Raw genomic sequence first — 22122 nt, 5'->3', positions numbered from 1 at the left:
AAACCACCACAATGAGAAGCCTGCGCATCGCAATGAAGAGTAGCCCCCGCTCGCCACAGCCCCCGCTCGCCACAACCTAAGAGAGCCTTTGTGCAGCAACGAAGACCCAATGCAGCCAAAAAAAAAAAAAAAAAAAAAATTGGGTAAGGGTTCTGAATAGACATCACTTAGACAACTTTCAGATCTTGTCAGTGGACTGTGTCAGGATTTTCAGAACACTTCTTTAGTTGAGAAGCATATAGCTTCCTGAGACTGCTAACCCAAGATCCAGCAGACCAAAAAATAATTACATAGGAATAAGTGAAGAGATGAGAAAAATTGTTTTATAGTTGCTTATTTATTATTTTATTTTAATGCTCAGCCTTCTAGATATAGAAGTCTATCTTCTTGAACTACCTAACCCACAACAGTATTATAATCTATGCTTTTGCAAACTAAAATGAAAGTTTTTTAAATGACATCTGATTCTCACTGACCCTTCAGAATTGAGAATCTCTCTTGCTGTCTTCTTTTCACAACAATATATTTATTCGCATTGGTCAGTAAAAATCTGCCCTCTTTCTTACCAGGATTTAATTCAGCAACTCAATTTTATAATCAAAGCCTTATTGAAGTGTCATGTTAGTGGAATAACAAGGTTTCTTACTTAAGAAACAAATGGTGCCATGGAATGTTTACTTAAATTAACCCGTTATTGTTCACTGTTACATTTCCAATATTAAACACTATAGATCACTTTCATAACTACAAAGAAAAAAAAAAAAAAAAAAAAGAAACAAATGGTGGCTGTCCTTATGGGACCAATTCTCACAAAGCCTTTCCAAGAAAATTAGCCTAATACTTGGCTTCCAAGGTTCAAGGCTTATAAGTGGTAAGGAAGGTTTCTCCTTGCCAGGCTAAGAATTGCAGGTGAAATCTGCTAAAGTTTCTTGGACTTGGCATCCAAGTATTGGCATAGAAAAAGGCTTTTAAAAGCCAGACAGAAATTAAATTTGTGGTCTTAATGATTGCTCAATATTGTATACCTCTAGTATTGCAAGCAAATTCAAGGCCTCTTTAGAAAATTAACATCCATGCTGCACCTGTATAAATAGTCAGGCCAAACCAAAAAATGCAGACCTTTTTGCAATCAAGAATCTCACACTTAGATTTTTATGATCACAGAGGGAGTAAGGGGAGAGTGTAGGAACAAAATACAAATGATTTTGAAATACACCAGAAATATTACTGGGTGTCTTCAGTGGAAAATGTGGCATTGCCCAAGCACACCTTTTAGGGTTATTTTATTCTATGAGGACTCTGCACTTTCCATAGCCTTTGAGCTTTTCACAACTCTGCAAGTTTTAGATAACTGAAAGCAATGCAAATGACTCTTGTTCATAGACATGCAAATAGCTTTTGTAAGATAGACAATTAATTACCCTCTCCACCATGGAATAAACTAGTTACTAGTTACTACTTACTATTTACTATTTGTAAATTCATTTCTGTATTCCCGATTGAATTCTTCTTTGAACCAGTTATAAGTTCTTACTAGTTCCCCATTAATTAGCGAGTTAAATAAAATTTTTGCATGCGTTTATCATATATGTCTATGAAAGTCATACCCTGTTTATAAAACAATCTTTTAACACATGCATGGATTGGGGAAATAATTTACCTTAGTTAGATATAGATAAGTGGGAATTAAAGTATTTTCGAATCAGAAGAAGCATGAAATTTCGTTTTGTTTTTGTCCTGGTGTACTTACATCAATTTTTGGGTGGACAATTCTAGAGCTAAAGATCCTAAAATTTATATGGCCAATAATCTTTCCTAGAAGGCCAATAATTCCATGACTTTCTTAGATAAATGGTACCAGTACCTTACAGGATAAATTTACCCAGACTAAATTATCATTCCCAAAAGAAGAGCAAAAAGGAGATCCAAATTTTCATCTCTTAACATCTTTGAATTATAAATGGCAAATACGTGAGACAAATAATAGTGCTTAAGAATTCATTTTTTAAAATTTTGTTCTTAAATAAAATTGTCTGTTCCTAAAAAAATTATCTGAATAATTTGCCCTGTGCAATATAATAAATATAGAACAATATGTTTGACTGAAAATCCTATTAAGCAAACAGAATCATGAGACTTAGTGGGCTCAGTTGTCTGTGGCTGCAAACAAGCAAATGACTTGGTGTGAACTACAGGCGCTCAGTGCCATCTGGTGGAAGAATTTATTGTATTTATTGAGCATATATTATGTGCAAGACTGTGCTACATACTGGAACTACAATAAATAGGATATTATATTTGCTCTCAGGAAGCTGATAGTCTCAGATAATTCTGTAAGATAAACAATTACAATATAAGATATATTGTAATATATAATATACATATATAATATATATACATATATATTATATGTATATATGTATGTATATATATTGTATGTACATATATGTATATATGTGTATATATGTATGTATATATGTGTACATGTGTGTATATATACACATATATAATATGTAAGATATAGTATATCTTATTGTAATATAAGATATATAAATTCTATCCTTTTAATGAAGACAAATCTTCACCTGAGAATTGCTCAAAGAGTTCTGTATAACCAGTATTGTTTAAAGTGGCTGCTTGTTTTTATAGTGTTTTTCATATTATTAAATTTTTATTAAAAATTTAGATGACCTCACTTGCTAGGCTAGGAACTGCAGGTGAAATCTGCTAGAGAAAGTTTCTTGGACTTGGTTTCTTCAGCAAAATGCCAAGACGGCCCATCATATATGAAAATACTTGGGCTCTAGTCTTTTTGCTCACCAAAGAGATACAGTATAAGACCATAGGTAATTTATTTTACCTTTCTGAGCTACTTTTTGTCCATCTCCAATAAACAACAGAGTTCTGAGACAGAACCACCTCTATGCAAACACTAACATCTTCATCAATATAACCTTATTATTCCAGAAAATTCTTACCCAGGAAAGTAAGTTACAAATAACTGTATTGTCCATTGCAGGATCTTCCTGACAGACTTATATACTCCTCAATTGAAAGCATCAAACAATAGTTTATTACCAATACTCTGAACACCTGTTCTCAAAATCCTCCCTTTGCTCTGTCCATTAGTCCTAAACTAGTATAGCCAGGATCCTTATCCAATCTTATCCAGTCCTTAACCAATCCAAGCCTCTCACTACCCACATTGAAAGATCCACTTAAATGAAACTGGAAATATTCCAACTCTACCTTCTCTTCTCTGAGACACTATTAAATCTCTATTATAGAAACACTCATTTATGATGGTAGGAATAAAATCAGCTTTGTTGTATCAAAGGGTTATTTTGATAATACTTTTAGAAGCCAGCATTCAACAATTTTATTATTTGTTTAGGTAATTTTTGTGGTTATATTTGAAAATGTTTAATGACTTCTTAGTACACAATTTGTTTAAAATTATATCAAAATACAACTAATCCATTTAATTTTCCATGAATAAACTGTGGACAATAAAATACATTGAGGAGAAGTAAATATTTAAAAAAATAATGCTCCACAGGATTTTATTATAATTTTTTTCCTTGTAAGATATATACTGCAACTACAGAAGTCATGCTAAAACAAATTTAGGGGGCCACACTTAAATTGAGGTATTTTGTGAAAGTATATGCTTCACTCCTCAGGATATTATAATAAAATCAAAACTGTAAGATGAGGACATTCCAAATTAATAATCCCTAAGGTCTCTTCAAAGTCCAAGAGTTATTTTAGAATCACTTTTTGATCCTTGTATAATATTAAGTACAACCTTTAGATGTTTCAACAAAAATTACAAAAGCAACCAAAAGATTATTATTTTGTTATAAAACAACATAGAAATGAACCCTAAATATAATTTTAAGCCGTATATTCATTTTAGATACTAGATGACCCTATAACAATTCTCTATTTCTCTTCTTCTCTTGCTCTGTCTTATCACCCCTCTCTGTATGTAAACTGTACTAAAATCAAGGCCACAAAAGTGTTTATTAACAATATTTTCAGAATTACTTTGTCAAAAAGACATACGTCCTTACTTTGGGGAAACTTACATTTTACTGGTAGAACTCCATTGTTAGATTAAACTGGTAGCCTATGCTGAGACTGAGGCCTTTTTACATGAAATCCCTTATGTACCTTCATATTTAAAACCACTGGGATGATTTTCACAAAGATTCCATCCACATTTAGAAAATGCTGGTATATACTAAATCCAACTCCTTAAATGAATTGTGAACAGCAGTTTTGTCTGAGATACGTGCTGGTCCAGCACAGATACAAGCAGGTCGTTACCCCTGCCACTGAGGAGCAGGGCACTCACCAAGAATAGACGTTTCCTCCCAAGAAAGGTTAACAGTGACGCACTCTTAGCTATCAATGCAATCTAAGTGACACAGGAGTAAAAGACAGGTTAACGCCAGCCCTGTTGTAGGAGTTCCTTGTTCTTCTTTACAGGATCCACCAGTCTCGGATTCCAGAGACCAATTTCACTAGACTTTTGAGATTTACCTATATTCATCTTTGCCCTGGTTGCCTATGGCAAAGTAGGAAGTGGCCAAGTCTTTTCTGATTTGAAATCATACCTTCTATCTACTTTGTTTAATGGTATCATATTCAGAGGGGTGTGTGTGTGTGTGTGTGTGTGTGTGTGTGTGTGTGTGTGTGTGTGTGTGAAGACACAGAACGAGAGAGGCTTGGAAGTGAGTATGTTTCTTTCCTTTTGACTCTGAAATAATTCAGGGCAGCAGATGTAAAGGTGAAAGTGACTTCCCGTACACTCTACCTTTTACTCTTCCAAGGAAAGAAAAATATTTTGCTCATAAGTAGGCATGATGTTCATATGAATATTCCAATAAAGAAGAAATGAAGACTATTTCAGCTGAAATTGGCTATATTAATATAAAGTATTTTTATATAATTCCAGTACCCTAATGTGGTTTTAGTTTCCAGTTTTAATTTATTTTGAAGTTTAAAATAACAAAAGCATGGCATAAGACTCCTTTATATTTAACCAAATATAAGGGATACGTCAAAATCCAGATCAAGAGTAATGTACAGCATGGTGACTATAGTTAATAATACTGTATTTCTTGTTTGGAGGTTGCTGAGAAGGTGGATCTTAAGAGCCCTTATCACAAGAAAAAATATTTTGTCACTACGTATTGTGATGACTGTTGACTAGAATTATCATAGTGTCCATTTTGCAATGTGTACAAATATCAAATAATAATGTTGTACATCTGAAACTAATATAATCAAGTATATATATAATCAATTGTATATAAATATCGATTATGCCTCAGTTAAAAAAAGAGTTTCTTCTAAGACAGAAGTACCAGTTCATTACTATTTTCTATAATAAGATGTGTGTGTATGTGCGTGTGTGAGTGTGTGTGTATTCTGAATGAATTAATGGTAGAAAGATGTTTAACTGTTTGATGATCTAATTTATGAGTATTACTGAGGCCAGAAGCAGAAAGAATATAAACTGAATGTAAGGCCTGAACAGTAAAACTCAAAATGTGAAGAGTGCCAAGGAAGGGCTAAAGTATGAGCCCAATTTTGATGGTTAAGATGCCAGAAATAGAGGTAGAGAATCTGTCTTATGAAATATAATACTAACCTCATATCATATCAACAATAAGTTCTGTTTCCTCTAATAGGACACCTGAGTCCATAAATAGGGACAAAAACAGGACTCAAGGTATTAAGTTCCCGTGTCACGAGCCAATGTTTTTACTCTCATTTGAATTTTTTTTCCATTGGTGAAATGAAAGGAATACTCACAATGCCTTAGTTTTTTCAGAAAAATACTTTGAATCAAACTGCTTTAATCTGAAATATGACATAACATTTAAGAATCTTACTAGACTACAATTCCTTAAGCAGATACCAAAAAGCATTTTTGAAAGCTAAAATATAATGTAAAATGCATTCATTGAATGTTTAGAGTTTGATTATAGGAAGCAACTATTTGGATTCTTTATAAAATAAAAAAAAATATCTCACATGATTTGCTAAAACTACATAGTAACTAAATTATCATGGCAGGGTCAACAATGGAAATTTCTTTACCTTCCAACAGATTTAAGTTTTTAATTCATGTATCTTAGATTATTTCAATATCATTCTCCTTTTAGAAGCAACTAAAATTATTTATCTTGAAAAATTACACATGAACTTTAGAAATTCTAGAAAAATCTGAGATCTTTATGTTCAGACACGATGTTCACTAAGTAAAAGTCTTTAAATCACAAAACTATGCTCAAAACAAATTCAAATATTGATCCTAAAGAAAAACTATGCAGTCAGTTCTATGGCATATTTACAAACATTTAATTTCTATATGCAGTGATAAAATCCTTCATGATCATTAACATTTATGAAATAGCTTCTGTCAAAAAGACACCAGCAAGGACTTTGCTTCAATGGAATCTCATGGTGAGAAATAAACTTACAGAATTTCCTGTCATCCTCATTTACTAGATGAGGACTCACAAACAAGGAGGGGTGATACAATTTTATATGTTTACACAAAAACTAAATGACAGATACAGGCCTGAAACCTTAGTTCTATAATGCCAATTCATTTTCTATCCTACTCTTTGTTCCTTTTCTCTCTCTATTCTATGAGCAGGATTAAATCAATATAATGCCCAAAAATAAGTAGTTTAACTCTAAGTTAAAGGTCAAATGAAAAAAAAAGATTTAAAAACTTTTCAATAGAGTTTAAGGATTACAAGGTCACAACCTAAAAATAAGGATCTGCAAATATAATTTCAATGTTTAAAATGGAAAAGGAGTGTCCTAGATTGCATTTCATACATGTTTGAAAAGTTAGAAAATGAAGAATAGGAAAATCTGTTTAATTTCCTCCATAGATGGCATTTTTAACCTAATAGATCAACAAATAAGTCAGTATTCTGTAAAATATCTGTGGGTTATAGGGGAGGTGTGGAGGAGGATTGGGGTTTGTTTGATAGGTGGTGTGAACCAGGCTCCTTACAGATGAGTCTGGGACCAGGGGCATTTTTAACCTAATAGATCAACAAATAAGTCAGTATTCTGTAAAATATCTGTGGGTTATAGGGGAGGTGTGGAGGAGGATTGGGGTTTGTTTGATAGGTGGTGTGAACCAGGCTCCTTACAGATGAGTCTGGGACCAGGGGCCTCTGGCACCCGGGGTACCCAAGTGGTTCTCATCCCAGGAATCTCTGCTGCCCGGTATAACTCCTGATATCCCGCAAGATCAGGCTCCCTCTGGGAAGAGAGATGCCAGCAACAGCACCTCAGGCTCCATTCCCCGTCCTCTGAGCCTCCCCAGACACTCAGCATATCCCAGATCACCCTCTCCCAGCCCCTCCATCTAGACTCGCACTTACTCCTTCCCTGCCCAGCACACCTGAGGCCACAAAGCACGCCCTGTGGGATCCAACTGTGCCTTGTTCGCGTTTTAACAGGGTCAAAAGTAATATCCTAATGGGGAAGCTGGAGAAAAGCCTGGAAGTTAATACAGAGCCACAGGGCTTTATCTGAAGTCCTTGAGGTCAAATGCATCTGAGTTCAGAGTTTTTCAGACTTTAGAGGGAAAATGAGGTATATATAGCATAAGGTATATATACCTTATGTTATATCCTCAGTGGAGTCTAAACCATCAACCCATAACCCATCAACCCATTTTGTCCCTAAAATGCAACATATGAATATTTGCATTAAGTACAAAAATAAAAACTATAGCCTCACGTCTGTCCAGGGCAGGGCAGGTTTTGAAACCAAATGTGCTAAGAGAAAAAAGGCTCATCTTCAGAACTTTGGGATTTTGAAATTGTTGATAAAGGGCTTTGAACATTACAAAAACCGAAATTTATCGAGTTGGAGGGTTTCTCATGATGTGGTTGAGAGCTCTGTTTTCACTCTTATTCATCTATAATTTTTTATCACTAATGCAAATGAATATATACGAGACCTTCTTTTCAAATGTGCAGATTTGAAATACAAGCGGATGTTGGATTACAATGTTCAAGAACAGAAAATTCTTGATAGATCTGTCAAATGGGGCCAAAATGTTTTTATATTACATTCAATGAGATATGGACACACACGCAGTCCTCTCAGCAGTAGGAGAGTCAAACTGTGCCATAAACAGAGCAGTACGATTTCTGCAAAACTAAAGATTAATAGCACACCTGGGTACTATGATGTAAATAAACGATGAAGAGGTAGGTTTGGTACAGTAGTTAGAAGATGCAAGCTCACAAATTCTGGCTCTTCACCAGGAAGGCATTCCCAAGAGTCATAAGTGTTCATCCATTGATTCAGTTGTCTTGGGATGGAGTGAGTTCCCAATCATTGGAAACATTTAAAGAAAGGGTTGATGACCACTTGACAGTAATATTATAGATGGAGATTATACAGCATGAGCTAAATATCATTAATTTGAATAGATGAATATTAAGAGCATTTTTAATTGTTCGAATCTTTGATTTTATGTTTACAACAGTCTATCTTCTGAAAAGATAAATGCAAAGAAAGTTATTATCCCTTTGTTTTTTATAATAAATGTGAAAAAGTATTCTTATGTGTAATGAATTTAGTGATGACTATAAAAAACACTTTTTATACAATGGATAATCCTTGAAAGATTACATTTTGTGAGGAAATACTTTATAACTTTAAATGGGTGTGTTTATTTAAATCTAATGTTCTATTCTGCTTTGGGATAATAGTAGTGTCTTTAAGATAGGACAGCACACAGGCCACAGACAAACAAAGCCTTTGCTAATTTCAGGCTGACAGGGAGGTAGTTTAATTAGTGAGCTGCTAATATCTATTTAAGTGAGCAGCCAAGGAAATGTCTGTTAGAAAAAGGAATTGCAAATGAATGGCAAGGCCATTCTCTCTGCCTCTTTTCAACTGTGTCAAAAAGGAAGAGAACAGGGAGCCTGCACCTATGTGGAAAAGAGAAGATTACTAAAAAAAAGTAGAGACAGACACAAAAGTAATCATATGTCTGTGGAACATACACAGTGAGGTTTTGAGGTACTGATGCTTCACAATAAACTTTTACATAAGTGAACTACTTCCAAATATTGTGGAATCTCTGTTTCTTGACTATGGGTAAAACATTCAGAAAAGCTTTAATAATTGTTTAATAGTAAGCAAAGAGCATGAAAATGTCTCCTGTGCCTATAATCAAGGTTATAAGCTTTTACACTTAAACTAAAATGGTTTATTAATAAATATTAAGTTTTTTTGATATAATAAATAGTACATTTTTTACATTGCCTTTGTTTACTGGAATATTTAGAGAAATAGATGAAACGAAAATTAAGACTATATGAACACTCTGAGTAATTTTTTTCAACCAACATTTGCTGAACATCTATGTATTTCATACATCACTTCAGTCTGAGGCAAATTCCATTAATAAATATTACTAATTAATTGATGTAAAACTCTTCTCTAGGCCAAATGAATTTCACTGGATAACTTTTACAACCTAAGGCAGATTATGGAATTATGATTCCAGTCGAAAATAATGGGGAAAATAAGCAATTTATAGAAAAAGCAATTTCAAAAAAATAAAACTTGTTACTTCCATAAAAGAATGATTTAATTATAGATATTGAATAAATAAACTCTATTAAAAACCATAAATATTCAGTATAAATTTCAGCTTTAACTTTGGAAGGTATAATATGAAGGTGAGTAATCTTTTGCTGTAATTCATATTACATGCTTGTTAAAATAAAAGAGATAATAACCTAATCTTAATTTTATGACTAATATTTTAAAAGTTGGAAATTTCTTTAAAATATTGCAATTAAATAGCAATTACTTTATTTTATATTAAAGCAGAGAAGACATAATAAATGCCTTTTTAGGACCTTTTCTTACTTACAATGAGAAATATAATGCAAATGACTTTTTTTTCATAACAGTCCTTTTAAATACACACTATACACACACACTCAAGGAAAAAGCCAAGGAAACCCCTAAAAAAACTAATATTACTCAGCTTTTTTCTCTAGTTTAAAATTTTGCATTTTTGGAATAGTGCTCAATAAAAAAAATTAAAAAAAAATGCATGTTAGCAATTCAAATGCCTCAGAACAATGATAACAAAAGAAAACAACACTGATAATTTTGGCAATTAAATTTGTAAGAAGACCACAGAGATAAAGGCTGTGAAGTATCAGAATGCTTGGTAAGATGAAACTAGAGAGAGAATTAATCAAATAATTTATTTGTCTGAATGCCAAAAAATCATAATTGTTATTTCCTCTTTTGTAAATAATTGTGTGAACTAGGAGTTCTGTTCATTTTTTCATTTTATTAGAAACAAACATGAATGCACTATTAGACTAAATATTATTATTTATAAATTCTATTAATTGTTACAAAGCATGTATTTTATTTATGATCATGAGATTATAATACAATCCTCATTAAGAACTAGCTTTCCTTAAATTCGATAATTCCTAAAGCCTTGAATTAATATTTCTATTTTATTCCTGACTGAAATTTTTCCAATGTCAACTAAAGAATAAAGTATGAATTCATATGCATATTTGATTATGAATTAGAATTAAGTAACAAAAATTTAAATTTATTTTATGGTTTAATCTCAAAATTAGAGATGTAAATAGAGTTGTTTAATAGATGTATTCAATTAATTTAGGTTATTTATTAATAAAATCACTACCTAGAATACTCTCCTTAATTTATCACTGACTGTAAAGTGTGCTAACAGACTAATGGAAGGATTTATGGAAAATCAACCAACTAGGAAAAATAGCTTAATTCTCTGTATAGCCTCTTCAATATAACATATACAAAATAGAAAAGAACTGGAGTGATGAAGAAAAGGGAAATTATTACAAAATTTATGTTTAAGTACAAGTGAACACAGTAATATGAGACATTCTTAGATATTATTTTTTAAAAGCATTTATAAGTAACTTTTACAAAAGACAGAAGAATGCAGATAGAAGAATTAACAAGAGTTGATTTTTGTTTTCATGCCATGTATTTGTTCTGACATTTTCCATTTCGCTTTTGGGCTTACAAGCTTTGAAGTTTATAACACAAAAGATCTTTAGAGATCTAGAGCACCCTTAATTTTACAAAAGAGGATACTGAGGTCTGAGAAATTAATTTCTAAATCTGAGGTAACACAGTTGGTTAGTGACAAAGACAGAAACAATTCGTGTCTCCTTGCTTACATTCAAGAGAGGATATTTTCAATGGGATGAGCGCTGGCTTTGAAACCAAGCAGCCCAAATCTAAAGCCGACGCTTTTGATGACTGAGCAACTGCTCTCTCTAGGAATATAAAGACAAATAAAAATATAGAAATAAAATAAGGTATATGAAATTTTATATATAAAATAGGAAGCAGAAAGGTCCTGCCTCCAAGGCATTCATAGTTCAGAGGAGTCAACAGGTGATTTTAGAGCAATATCATAAGTTTAAGGACAGATATTCAGGGATAGGAGGGGTAAACAAAAGGGCAACAGGTTTATGTTTTTATTTTGTTAATCTGTAAATTGGGAATTTTTATATGAGGGTTGTCTGGAAAATTAAACGACATGTGAAAGCACAATCACATAATGAAAGCACAGTATTTAGTTCCATCTTTACCCCTTTCTTAGTCTACACTATATATATGTTCCATAGAACACTACTGACTCATTTTATAGTTCTTACTTGTGATATAAAGCTGTTTTATTACAATTAGTTTTAAACTAGGTGTTAACGCTCAAAGAGAGAATATACTTCATTTTTAAAAACTTTTATTTAAATAACCCTGGTAAATTCTCATAATTTTACTGTTAATTATTTGGAAGTGGTTTTTCAAGTAACGTATGTCTCATCTTAATATTTTAATGACATTTAGTATTTTGCCTGATCATATGAATTCCACATACTCATTATAGAAAATGTAAGGAAAAATCTATAAAACTTTCCAAACAGTGATATATTGGAAACACTTACTTGTAATCTTTACATCCTGCATGTTTATACACTAAAAAAGTAAGATCATGGGAAAAATCATGAACCCTACTTTCTAACTTTTGGGGTTTTTGTATGTTTTATTTAACTTTGTAATTGAAAGAATAGGAAAGAATTTTTCATAATATTCAATATCTTTGAAAATAAATCATATTTAATGACACTAAATATTTTTGAATTTGCAATTTTATGAGCCAATAGTTGAATTAATTGCTTTAAATTTACATTCTGAATAATTCATTTTAAGGCTATGTGGTTACATTTCAACACCCCTAAAATGTAGGAATATATTGTGTTTAAAGTTTTTTTATAAGTATCCCATGTATGTTCTTAAGAAGTATACATGTTTAGTACAAAATTTGGTACAATTGTACTAAATTCAATACTCAAATTATCTGCCTTTCCCCACCCCTACACTACTTTTTTTGTGGTCTATTTTATCCATGCAGAATAAGAATGGTAAATTAAAATCTCATGTTACAGTTATATTTTTTTCAATTGCTTTTAGAAGATCTAGTATAATATACTATTCATTAGGTAGTATTATATGGATTTTAAGATAATTGATCATCTTTTTACATTTTATGGCCTTTTCTCCTAGGTGTAATTTTGTTTTAGGTGACTTTGTTATAAGTAGCATATTTAAGTAAATGTTTTAATCCAATTACAATAGTTATTTTCAGAGCTTGAAATATTTACATTCATTACATTAACTTATTAACATTAACACATACTTTTCTGCAGTCACCTTGTTTTAAGTTATGTTTATCATTTTTATTTAATCTTATTTAATCTTTAATAAATAATCTTTATTTAATCTTTAAATTTTTGTATGTTTGTTTTCATATGTAGCAGGGAAACTTAAGATATAATGCTGCTTTTTACATCTACCTGTTTTTATCCTTAAGGTTTGCAATAACATTTAAACTTATTTTTTCCAGTTCCTATTTTCAGGATTTAAATAAATATAAATTTTAACTCTCCACTTAAATGTTTCAAAGATTATACTCAATCTTTAACATGGCCCTTCTTCTAGATATTTATTTATATCGTCTGATCTTATAAACCCAAATGATTTAAACTTAATCACTATCTTTCATGTTAAATACTGTCTCTTCCAAGAATTGTATTTTAACATTTCCATGCAACTTCATAACCATATTTACAGTTTTTACACTTAACTCTGTGTGTCATGGTTTTTAATGTGGATTTTATTCCTGTTGCTAAATTTAATTTATTTGCAGTATTACCTTACCCTACACAATTCCTTTTTATTTTCAAAGTATTCTTTCCTTACCATCTTTTCTGTTTTGTAGATGTCATAGTTTCTTACAACCTATTGATAAGACCAAGCGTGCATGTGTGTATATGCTTGTGTATGTGTGTAATGGCGGGGAGGGAGCATAAAGTGGCGATCTCTTCCACCGAATCTTTATGATAAATCTTTATTTCTTTTGTTCTGCATTTTTTATTTGTTCCTTTCTTCCTTCAGTGAGGATAACCTCCCTACAAGGTGACGGACACACAGTTATGCACCGCAAGCTCAAAGGTGCTATTACTGTATTATATTTTATTTATATCATGTGGAATAGAGAGATTATCAATACCAAGATCTGCTGAGAGAGTGTGTGTGTCACTTTTTCTCACTCACTCTTTGGTTTGCTGGAAAGTGCACTGAAGTGTAGAGGTTTGGGCTTAAACGTCAATGTGTGGCTGTCTTCATCTAAGGCAGGATTTACAGGGACATTAATTTCTCTGACAGTCTAAACAAAAAAGTGCATGAGAAACTCTATTTACTGCATTCTGGGCTCTTTCCTTTCCTGTTCCAAATTTACTTCTGAGAGTCCTTGTCACTGATACATAATCATCAATGTCAGTAATCACTTATTTCCTCCTAGAGTGGCCAGATTTTGCAAATAAAATATATGGCAACCAGTTAAATTAGAATTTAAATTTTTTAAATTCTTATTTATTAGAATTTAATTTTTATTTTTTAGTATAAGTATGTCCCAAATATTGCATAGGACATACTTATCTGGCAAAATCTCTACCTACCACGCTATTCTTGGGAACTGCCATCACCAAATGTAGTGGGAAAGAAAGGTGATTATTTATACTTTGGTTACATCACAAAGCAGTAGAGAGAGGGCTGCATAGTTTCTATTAGGTGACAACTCTGGGTTTCGAGTAGGTAGCTGATGTTAATGACGTAGTTCCCACCTGTATTTAAGGTAAGTGTCACCTTTGTCAAGACTATTAGGCTTGCTCTATCTTAAGCATTAAAATATGCTTACTAATCATCGATTCTTAAAACCACTGAAATGCCTCTCATATTCTGGCAGAAAGTTGAATACCAACCATAGTGATTGTGTTGTTGTGAGTTTTTAGTCCCCCTTACCCCCATGGATTCATACAATTTTAGTAGGAAATTTGAAGTGATTCTGTAAGGAATTGCTATTTAGAAGACATTTTAAACCAGAATCCCCTTCTTTTTTTATTTAAAAAATTGTATACATTCTTTTTTTTTATCTTCTCTGTAGTTTTATTTCCATGTTCTTTTTTTTTCCTTCCAGTTTTATTCAGATACAATGCATACACAGCACTGTAAGTTTAAAAAAAATTGTATACATTCTTAAATAAAGCTCTTCATAAATGATATAATTACCATTTCACATTATTTATATCATTAATAAATACCTGCCCAATTTATATTCCTGATGAAAAATACTTGTATCAATTATATGCAGTACACAGAAAACCTTCCCAAAACTTAGAGGCTTAGAGCAAGATTTTGTGTCTGTTTATTAACGATTCTGTGAATGAATGAGCAGTACTGGGCTAAGCTGTTTGGTTCTTCCAGTACGCCTAGGGTCACTAATGTGGTTTCTATTTTCTACCAGTTCAGCTGGGTTGACTATCATAAGATGGCCTCACTTACTCGTCTGGTGATTGTTTCTGTCTGGTGGCTATCAGGTCCTAAGGACATCAACTGGCCTAGTTCCTCTCTGCTCCATGTGGCCTCTCCTGCTCTACTGGTCCAGATTGAACTTCACAGGGTGGTTTCAGATCAGATTCAGGGCAAACCCAGTGCACAAGCACTTTTATAAGCTTCTACTTGCATCATATTTGCTGATGTCACATTGACAAGGGAAGGCCAAGCCCAAAGCCAATAATGGAGGGAATACACAAGGTTGATGAGATAGAGAGATCTGATTCACCAGGAGCCTTGACTGTAACAATCTAACACAGTTTTATTAGATCTCTGTCAAAACAAAGGATGTAGATTAGATCAAGGATATATTTACTAAGCAAAACTGATTAATATATGTGAACATAGAAAGAAACACGAGCTGTCCAATAGATTTGTTTTTATATATCAGAAGATTTAATTCCAAAGATGTAGTCAGTTATCTATGGGGGCTTTTGTTTTTGTTTCTTTTAATTGTGGTAAGATGATTATTGAATTTAAATTTTAAAATATGGGTTTTAATTATTTCTTAACATTTGCTGTTTATAGACATGCTATTTAAAATCTCTGAATGTTAACTTTTTGAAATTGATATAATAATACCATCAATAAAAGACTAGAGTTAAAATCACATATGAAAAAATGGAAGGTCTTTGTAAACAACAACAAGCAAAAATTTTACTTTTGTATAAGAATGTATGTATATATACCAAAATATAATTTTGTATTGGGGCATATCTTACTCACGTATTGAACATTTCTATGGAGTATAAAAGGGCTTCATAAACTTTAATAGCAAACATTCAACTGGGGAATAATTCAAAGGGATTAATTAATATACTTAATTTGACGACTCCAGTTTTTCAATTCAAAGCTGACACAATATTCATTTACTTTTTAAATATTTTATTTTATGAAATATAAAATCCATACGAATAATTGTCTAAAATATTTAGGGTCTAATTAATACCCGTGTAACAACTACCCAGTTTAAGAAATTGAGTATTGTCATTATTTTAGAAATCCCTCATGTTCTCCCCTAAAAATCCCATCCTTCTCCTTTCCTCTTGGAGATAACTGCTATCATGATTTTTATTATAGTCATTTCCTTGCTTTTTTTTTTTTTAAGGTTTTACCAACCGTCTTCAGTTATGCATATCTAAACAGTGTAAATTAGTTGTATCTGTTTTGTGAACCTCATATAATAGAATCATACTATGTGCAAAGTTTTCCTGTTGTGCTTCTTTCACTTTACATTCTGCTTGGGAGATTTATCCAGGATACTGCTGGTGGCTGCACTCCCGTTAATGTTAACATACCTGAACTGATCAGGTTTTTTTGGTTGTTTAATACCTTGTATTCTAAGAAATCCTTACATATCTGAAAGTGTTTTCCTCTGTTTTCTCCTAGAAACTTAATATTTTTGCCTTTCTTATTTAGATCCTTATTCCATATAAAGCAGATTTGTGTGTATGGTACTGGAAAGAGATCTCACTTCTGTTTTTCTCATATGGCTACCCAAATTCCAGAACCATTTACTCAAAAGCTCCCGCCTCTTCCCCACACACTATTTCATTAAACCCCTGTCATGAAGTGTCCATACACTTATTTTTTTCTAGGTTGACTTATCCTTTCCAAGTCTTTCTTTAAATAAAATTTTTCTCAGGGAACATTACCAGGAAGACCCATGAGGCATCGTGTTTATTTCAATTTTTTCCTATTCTCACTCAAATTTTGCTTTGAAAAATTGCTCTGAAGAAGCAAGCTAAGTGGTAGTAATATGACATATCTTAATATTATTTTAAAAAGTTGTAAGAAAAGCATCATCATTTCCCCCATAATTCACTTGCACATGTGGTCAGGCAAAGAATGGTAGAAGTTAGGCCAAAAAAAAAAAAGACTTTTATTTTCTAGCAACGTATCTGAAGATTTACATATGTGAAATGTCTCTTTTATGGGAATAAAAATCACCACCCATCTGACCTTAGAATTCATATCTGTGGTTCAAGATAATGGTGTCTGGATTACTAAAAGGGTGTCCCTCATCCAGAACTCCAGAACTTATTAAAAGAATGAGGATTTCTGCGGCCTGGAAAAAATTATGCATTTGCTGGTAGGCATACTGTCTGAGGGTGTTTTGAGAACATAATAACTGTAGTCACAAGGCTCCAGCTTATTAAGGGGCCAAGTGTGCTCCTATTCTATGCTTCAAATGGGGCACAATTTCGCTAGGCATAGCCCACCTTCTAAGAGTGAGAACACTTACTTAAAATGCCTACCCTAAGTTCCATTATCAATCTTTAGCTAAAAGATAGCAGAAAATCCAACTTTTACTATTTAACCAAATAAAAATTTAAGTGTTAGCAAGCTCATTCTAGGCCTTCAATTCAATGATCTGCTCATAAAATAATCACCTCTTATGTCATAATGTAGCTTCAGAATAAAACCTAAAAATACTTTATAATACACTTCAATTTAAAACATAAGCTTTGACAGTTGACAAAAATGCAGCCTATCAAGAAAAAGTGGTACTTTTTTTCTTTAAGCCCTGACTATGATTCTAGTAATGTTCAGTTTTTATGATCTTGCTGTTCTGTATTTGAAGTGAAAAGAAAAATATGTTACTGAAGAAGAAGATAAAATGAAAACAGACAACTGAAAGAAATTTGACCTAATTATTTTAACAGGCTTAATATGTTTTACATTCGTAACTAAAGAATTTCAGAAATTATGTCAACGCAATACCTAGCATAAAGCAGCTTATGACAGTAATAATAAGCACTAGTAGAATTTGGCTGATCACTTTTCAAAATTATGTGGTCTTTTAAAATAATAAATCTAGTGCTTAATATGGAAAAATACTAATTTTTCATCTATATGTCTTAGATATTCACCAATTATATAACTAGAGTAAACATTTGTGAAACATAAAGTTTCTAATAATTATTTTTAAGACAAATATTAAAAACAAAAGTAAAAACAAAATAAAGCCAAAAACCAGGAAGCTATTCTAATCCTTGGATTTGGGATGTTCTAATATCTCAAAAATAAGGTCAACTTCACCAGGAAGAACTCAGATCCATTATATCAAATGGATAAGTGGATAGCATTCTCTGAAATTTGGAGAAATACTAGTGCGACAGATGAAATATCTCACAGTGCCAAGGCAAAAGAGTCCTCATGAGTATATTATATTGCCCATTTTATAGCAACCATCAGTGATCATAGCATCATTAGCCAATGTTTCAAAGGTTATATAAGTTGTAGTCTGGTCCAGGCAGGAGGACAGGGACATCTTACTCCATCGTTTATAAATAAACAATTTCCATCCACGTTTATTCAAGCCACAAAGGTAAAGACATAGGAAGGATGAGGAGTAGAGGGGTTACAGAAGATGTTTAAGAATAGAGTCCCATGAAAACTACAGGGAATGCATGAGCCTTGCAAACAAATCCCAAGGCATTATGTTTCATTACCTTCCACTGTGGTGATCCAAAAAATGCCTCTTTCATTCAGCTTAGAACCTCTAAACACATGTCAAGCCATGTTTGCAACTCATAGCTGATCAACCGATAAGCCGAACCACAACAATCACACACAAGACAACATCTCAGACCTCCCAACAGAGATGCGCATAGATCACGGAGACATGCTCTGGCATCAGTCTGTTTGACAGACTGTTAAAAATCCTCTTGAAGAATGCTGAAATAGAAGACATTCGCACAGTCTGAAATTCAAGTAGCTTCACTCAATTTGTGAAAGAAAGCTGGCTAAACCCACAAACACATGTAAAACTGAATACAGCTGGAATCATAATATATTGACTGTTTCCTGCTGCATGTCAGAAAGAAACCTTTAGTATTTGTCATTTCATTTAAAAAAGTAGAAAGTCTTTTTTGTAGACTTGTGACCAGGCTCTGACTACCTGGACTAAAGGATTTCTTATTTAAACACACACACACACACACATACACACACACACACACACAGAGCAATAATTGTGTGATGCTTCATGGAACGTGTTCAGTACCCCTCAGTCTCTTCTGTAAATATGCATGGCTGATAGGATTTATACATTTCTCACAATGCTTTATAAAAGACGGCATACAGACCAGAAGCACAGTGCCCTCTGGTGCACATATAAAACAAAATATTTATATAACAGGATCTACATAGATACAGGCACAAATACAAAACTAAGTTTTGCTTCTGCATACATCTAAACCAATCACTGGGAATTGTACATTTCTATCATGAAGAAACACACCAAAATGAAAACCTTCATAAAACATTCTTTATGGCATAGATCAAGGCAATCTAACCCATTCAGGCAACCACTTGTATACCCCTCTATTTAATGGATTCACTAGGCTTGGGTGGAGTATGACTCCTTTTCTGTAACTTATTTAGATTCAAACAGAATAACCGTAGAAGTTAAAGGCCATATATCTCAGCCTCCTCCTTTTTCTTGGCCTTTGCTACCGCATCCTATTTATCTGCATTTCCTTTGTATTCCCTGGCCATTTCCTCCAGCTTCTGAATGTGCAATTACCTTGCAGGTAAAAAAGGATGAGGTGACTCAACATCTCAGTGACTAGTAGAAGACACCATTTCCACTTAAGCTAAAAAAAGGTAACAAACCCTGATACAAGGTAGAAAGGAAAGGCCATTCAAGAAATTTCCTTTTAAAATTTTGAGTATTTAAAATGATAAACTCAGCCTCAGAGTTAACTGAAACTTACTTTACGGCAGTTTAGCAGTCAAGAATTTGGGAGTTCTGCACTTGTGGTCACCATTATCCAGTTTTTCCATAAGAAGTTACATCTACAAGAAATACTTTTAAATAACCAGAAAACATTACCATGTGAACAGTCAATAATAACCCTTCTGATAATAACCCTTTCCCACCTGAAACTTCCCTTAGAGCAACTTAGTTATCCACCACCTTCAAGGAAGATATCTCTGTAATTGCTTTCCCTTTGCTTCATACCTGTATATCTTGTATCTTGTGCTAAATCCCTGCCGGCTTCTGTCCACAAAATCTGTGTATTCCTGTGAACGATGGAAGGGTCCCTTATCAGAGAGGAGCCAGTCGAAGGGGCTTGTGGCATGCTGATCCGAAACAGCAGCAACTGCTAAAACCCAGCAATGAAGACTCAGTGCTATCCACTCCCATAGAGCCATCAGAGAGAACAATTCAGCACCAGCTCTGCTCCGCCATATCATGCTTCCATTGGGGACTTAGAGCCTTCATTCTCTTAGCTTTCCCTCAACACCTAGACAAAACACACAGGCAATTAGTTAGCCCCTGGAAGATTCTTTTCTAGCAATTAAGGTACTGAAGTGGCAAATCCTTTTTTAAAAATCTAATATCAGTGTTTTAAATCAGATAATAGCAAAAGTGATTAATAAGTAAACTGAAATGATTTCTTTTTGTCAGAGCTGTGTATCTTTCATACTTTGGTTCTTTTTGTATTTATTGGAAAATAAGTCACTGAGTTACAGCAAGCCTTGTCAGGACAGCATCATACAGTGGATCATTAAAGCCCACTGAGCAACAACTATCAGAAGTGTCGACTCATAATTATTTTTTCAGCTTAAATGTTTTATAACACTGGACACTTTCAAAAGAAATATTGAATATGTTTACTTAATAAATTGTGTTATAAATTTTAATACATGTATTTTATTGTTTACTTTACTTATTAGAAAAAGGCTTTAAAATGAATTAAAATTACTCAGGTAGTTATTTCCATAATATAGATAAACTAAGATGGAATTAAACTGTGGGTCTAAGAATACATAAACAAATAAATAAATAAGTGTGTGTGTGTGTGTGTACCTATGCCTCTATCATTTATCTATTTCTAGCAATATATTTAGATGGGTGGATGGATGGATGTGGGGGTGGGTGGGAGTGGAGGTATGCATTTTTGCTCAGTTATTTTTTCCATTATTCTGTTCTATTTCCATTATTCTATTTTCCATTATTCTATTCTATTTTTTCATTATTCTATTTGTCCCTATATTAGGGACAAACTTCCTTGATTATTTAAACAGAATCATAATTAAATTATTTCTAGGACATTTAAAAGATTTAAATGGACATCTGTGTCTTATTCATAAGATAAATAGGCATACCTACAAAATTCATATACGTACACAAACTAAAACAATATAGATTATACATAAACTATGAAAACACATACATTAATTTTATAGGCATTCAAAACCAAAGTAACAAAGAGGTGTCATCCCAATGTGGTATAGTATAAATGACCTTACACAAAGCAACTGATGCAGTTTATATGCTATGCAAAATACTCTACAAATATTTGAATTTCAATTTTACTTTCCATCTCACCAAACTTTTTCAAAATTATTATTTATAACACATAGAACCATGCATTATATAAATTCTGACTAGCAAGAAAGTTTGGTTGTGAGCATTTTGGGTCAGCAAAATCTCTTTAGGAAGCCATCAAAATGCACAGTATTAAGTAAAATATTTTAACTATGACAGTTGCCATTTGTCTCTGGTGTTTGGTTATGGCGATTGATAATTTTAATTTGCTGTTAGTTATAACCCTATAATTCACAATTTAATACTGAACTATTTCAATATGAGAGGTATACAGCAATTTTGCCACTAAAAACTATCTCAAAACAGTGATACAATATGGCTGACCTAGGTCATTAGATTCAGTCTTACCCTCTACACAATTAAAAGGTTCAATACCCACATACGATCTGATTTGCCCCAACCATATGAGTTGTTTACGTGGTGACTTTAAAATGTGATGATTAAAATATGCCCTCGTCTGTAAGCAACATAGGACATCTTACAAGTGAAGATGTTTTAACAATGATTTATCATAAGAAAGGACAATATCATATACTAAAAATACTTTGGAGTAGGAGTTAAAAGATCCTGTATCCCCAGCAATTATTTGTATAAATATAGCACTGTCAAATGATTCAGATCATAACTTCCAGTTCTGATGAAGAAAATAGATTTTTTTACATATTGTTTTTCTTATGTGGAAGCAATACCATTTACCTTAAAAACAGTATATTTCATTTTCATTCATAAACTAAGAA

The 22122-nt window shown here is 32.7% G+C and overlaps 1 protein-coding gene across 2 annotated transcripts in view; it reads right to left on the bottom strand.

Moving 5' to 3' along the window:
- The window catches only part of BRINP3 (BMP/retinoic acid inducible neural specific 3), a 419565-nt gene extending 399318 nt beyond the window's left edge, over positions 1-20247 (bottom strand). The window contains exon 1 of one of the 2 annotated variants that reach the window (XM_061185297.1): positions 20012-20247. In XM_061185297.1, the coding sequence (XP_061041280.1) occupies positions 20012-20247 (236 nt within the window). The remainder of the gene's footprint in view (positions 1-20011) is intronic. The other variant, XM_061185298.1, reaches the window with a different exon arrangement.
- Positions 20248-22122: the final 1875 nt, after the last annotated feature.

The sequence above is a fragment of the Eubalaena glacialis genome, chromosome 3 (assembly GCF_028564815.1).
Source record: "Eubalaena glacialis isolate mEubGla1 chromosome 3, mEubGla1.1.hap2.+ XY, whole genome shotgun sequence".
In the NCBI taxonomy this organism is placed as follows: domain Eukaryota; kingdom Metazoa; phylum Chordata; class Mammalia; order Artiodactyla; family Balaenidae; genus Eubalaena; species Eubalaena glacialis.
The sequence above is the reverse complement of the archived record's forward strand: the minus strand, read 5'-3'. Positions and strand labels throughout refer to the sequence as shown.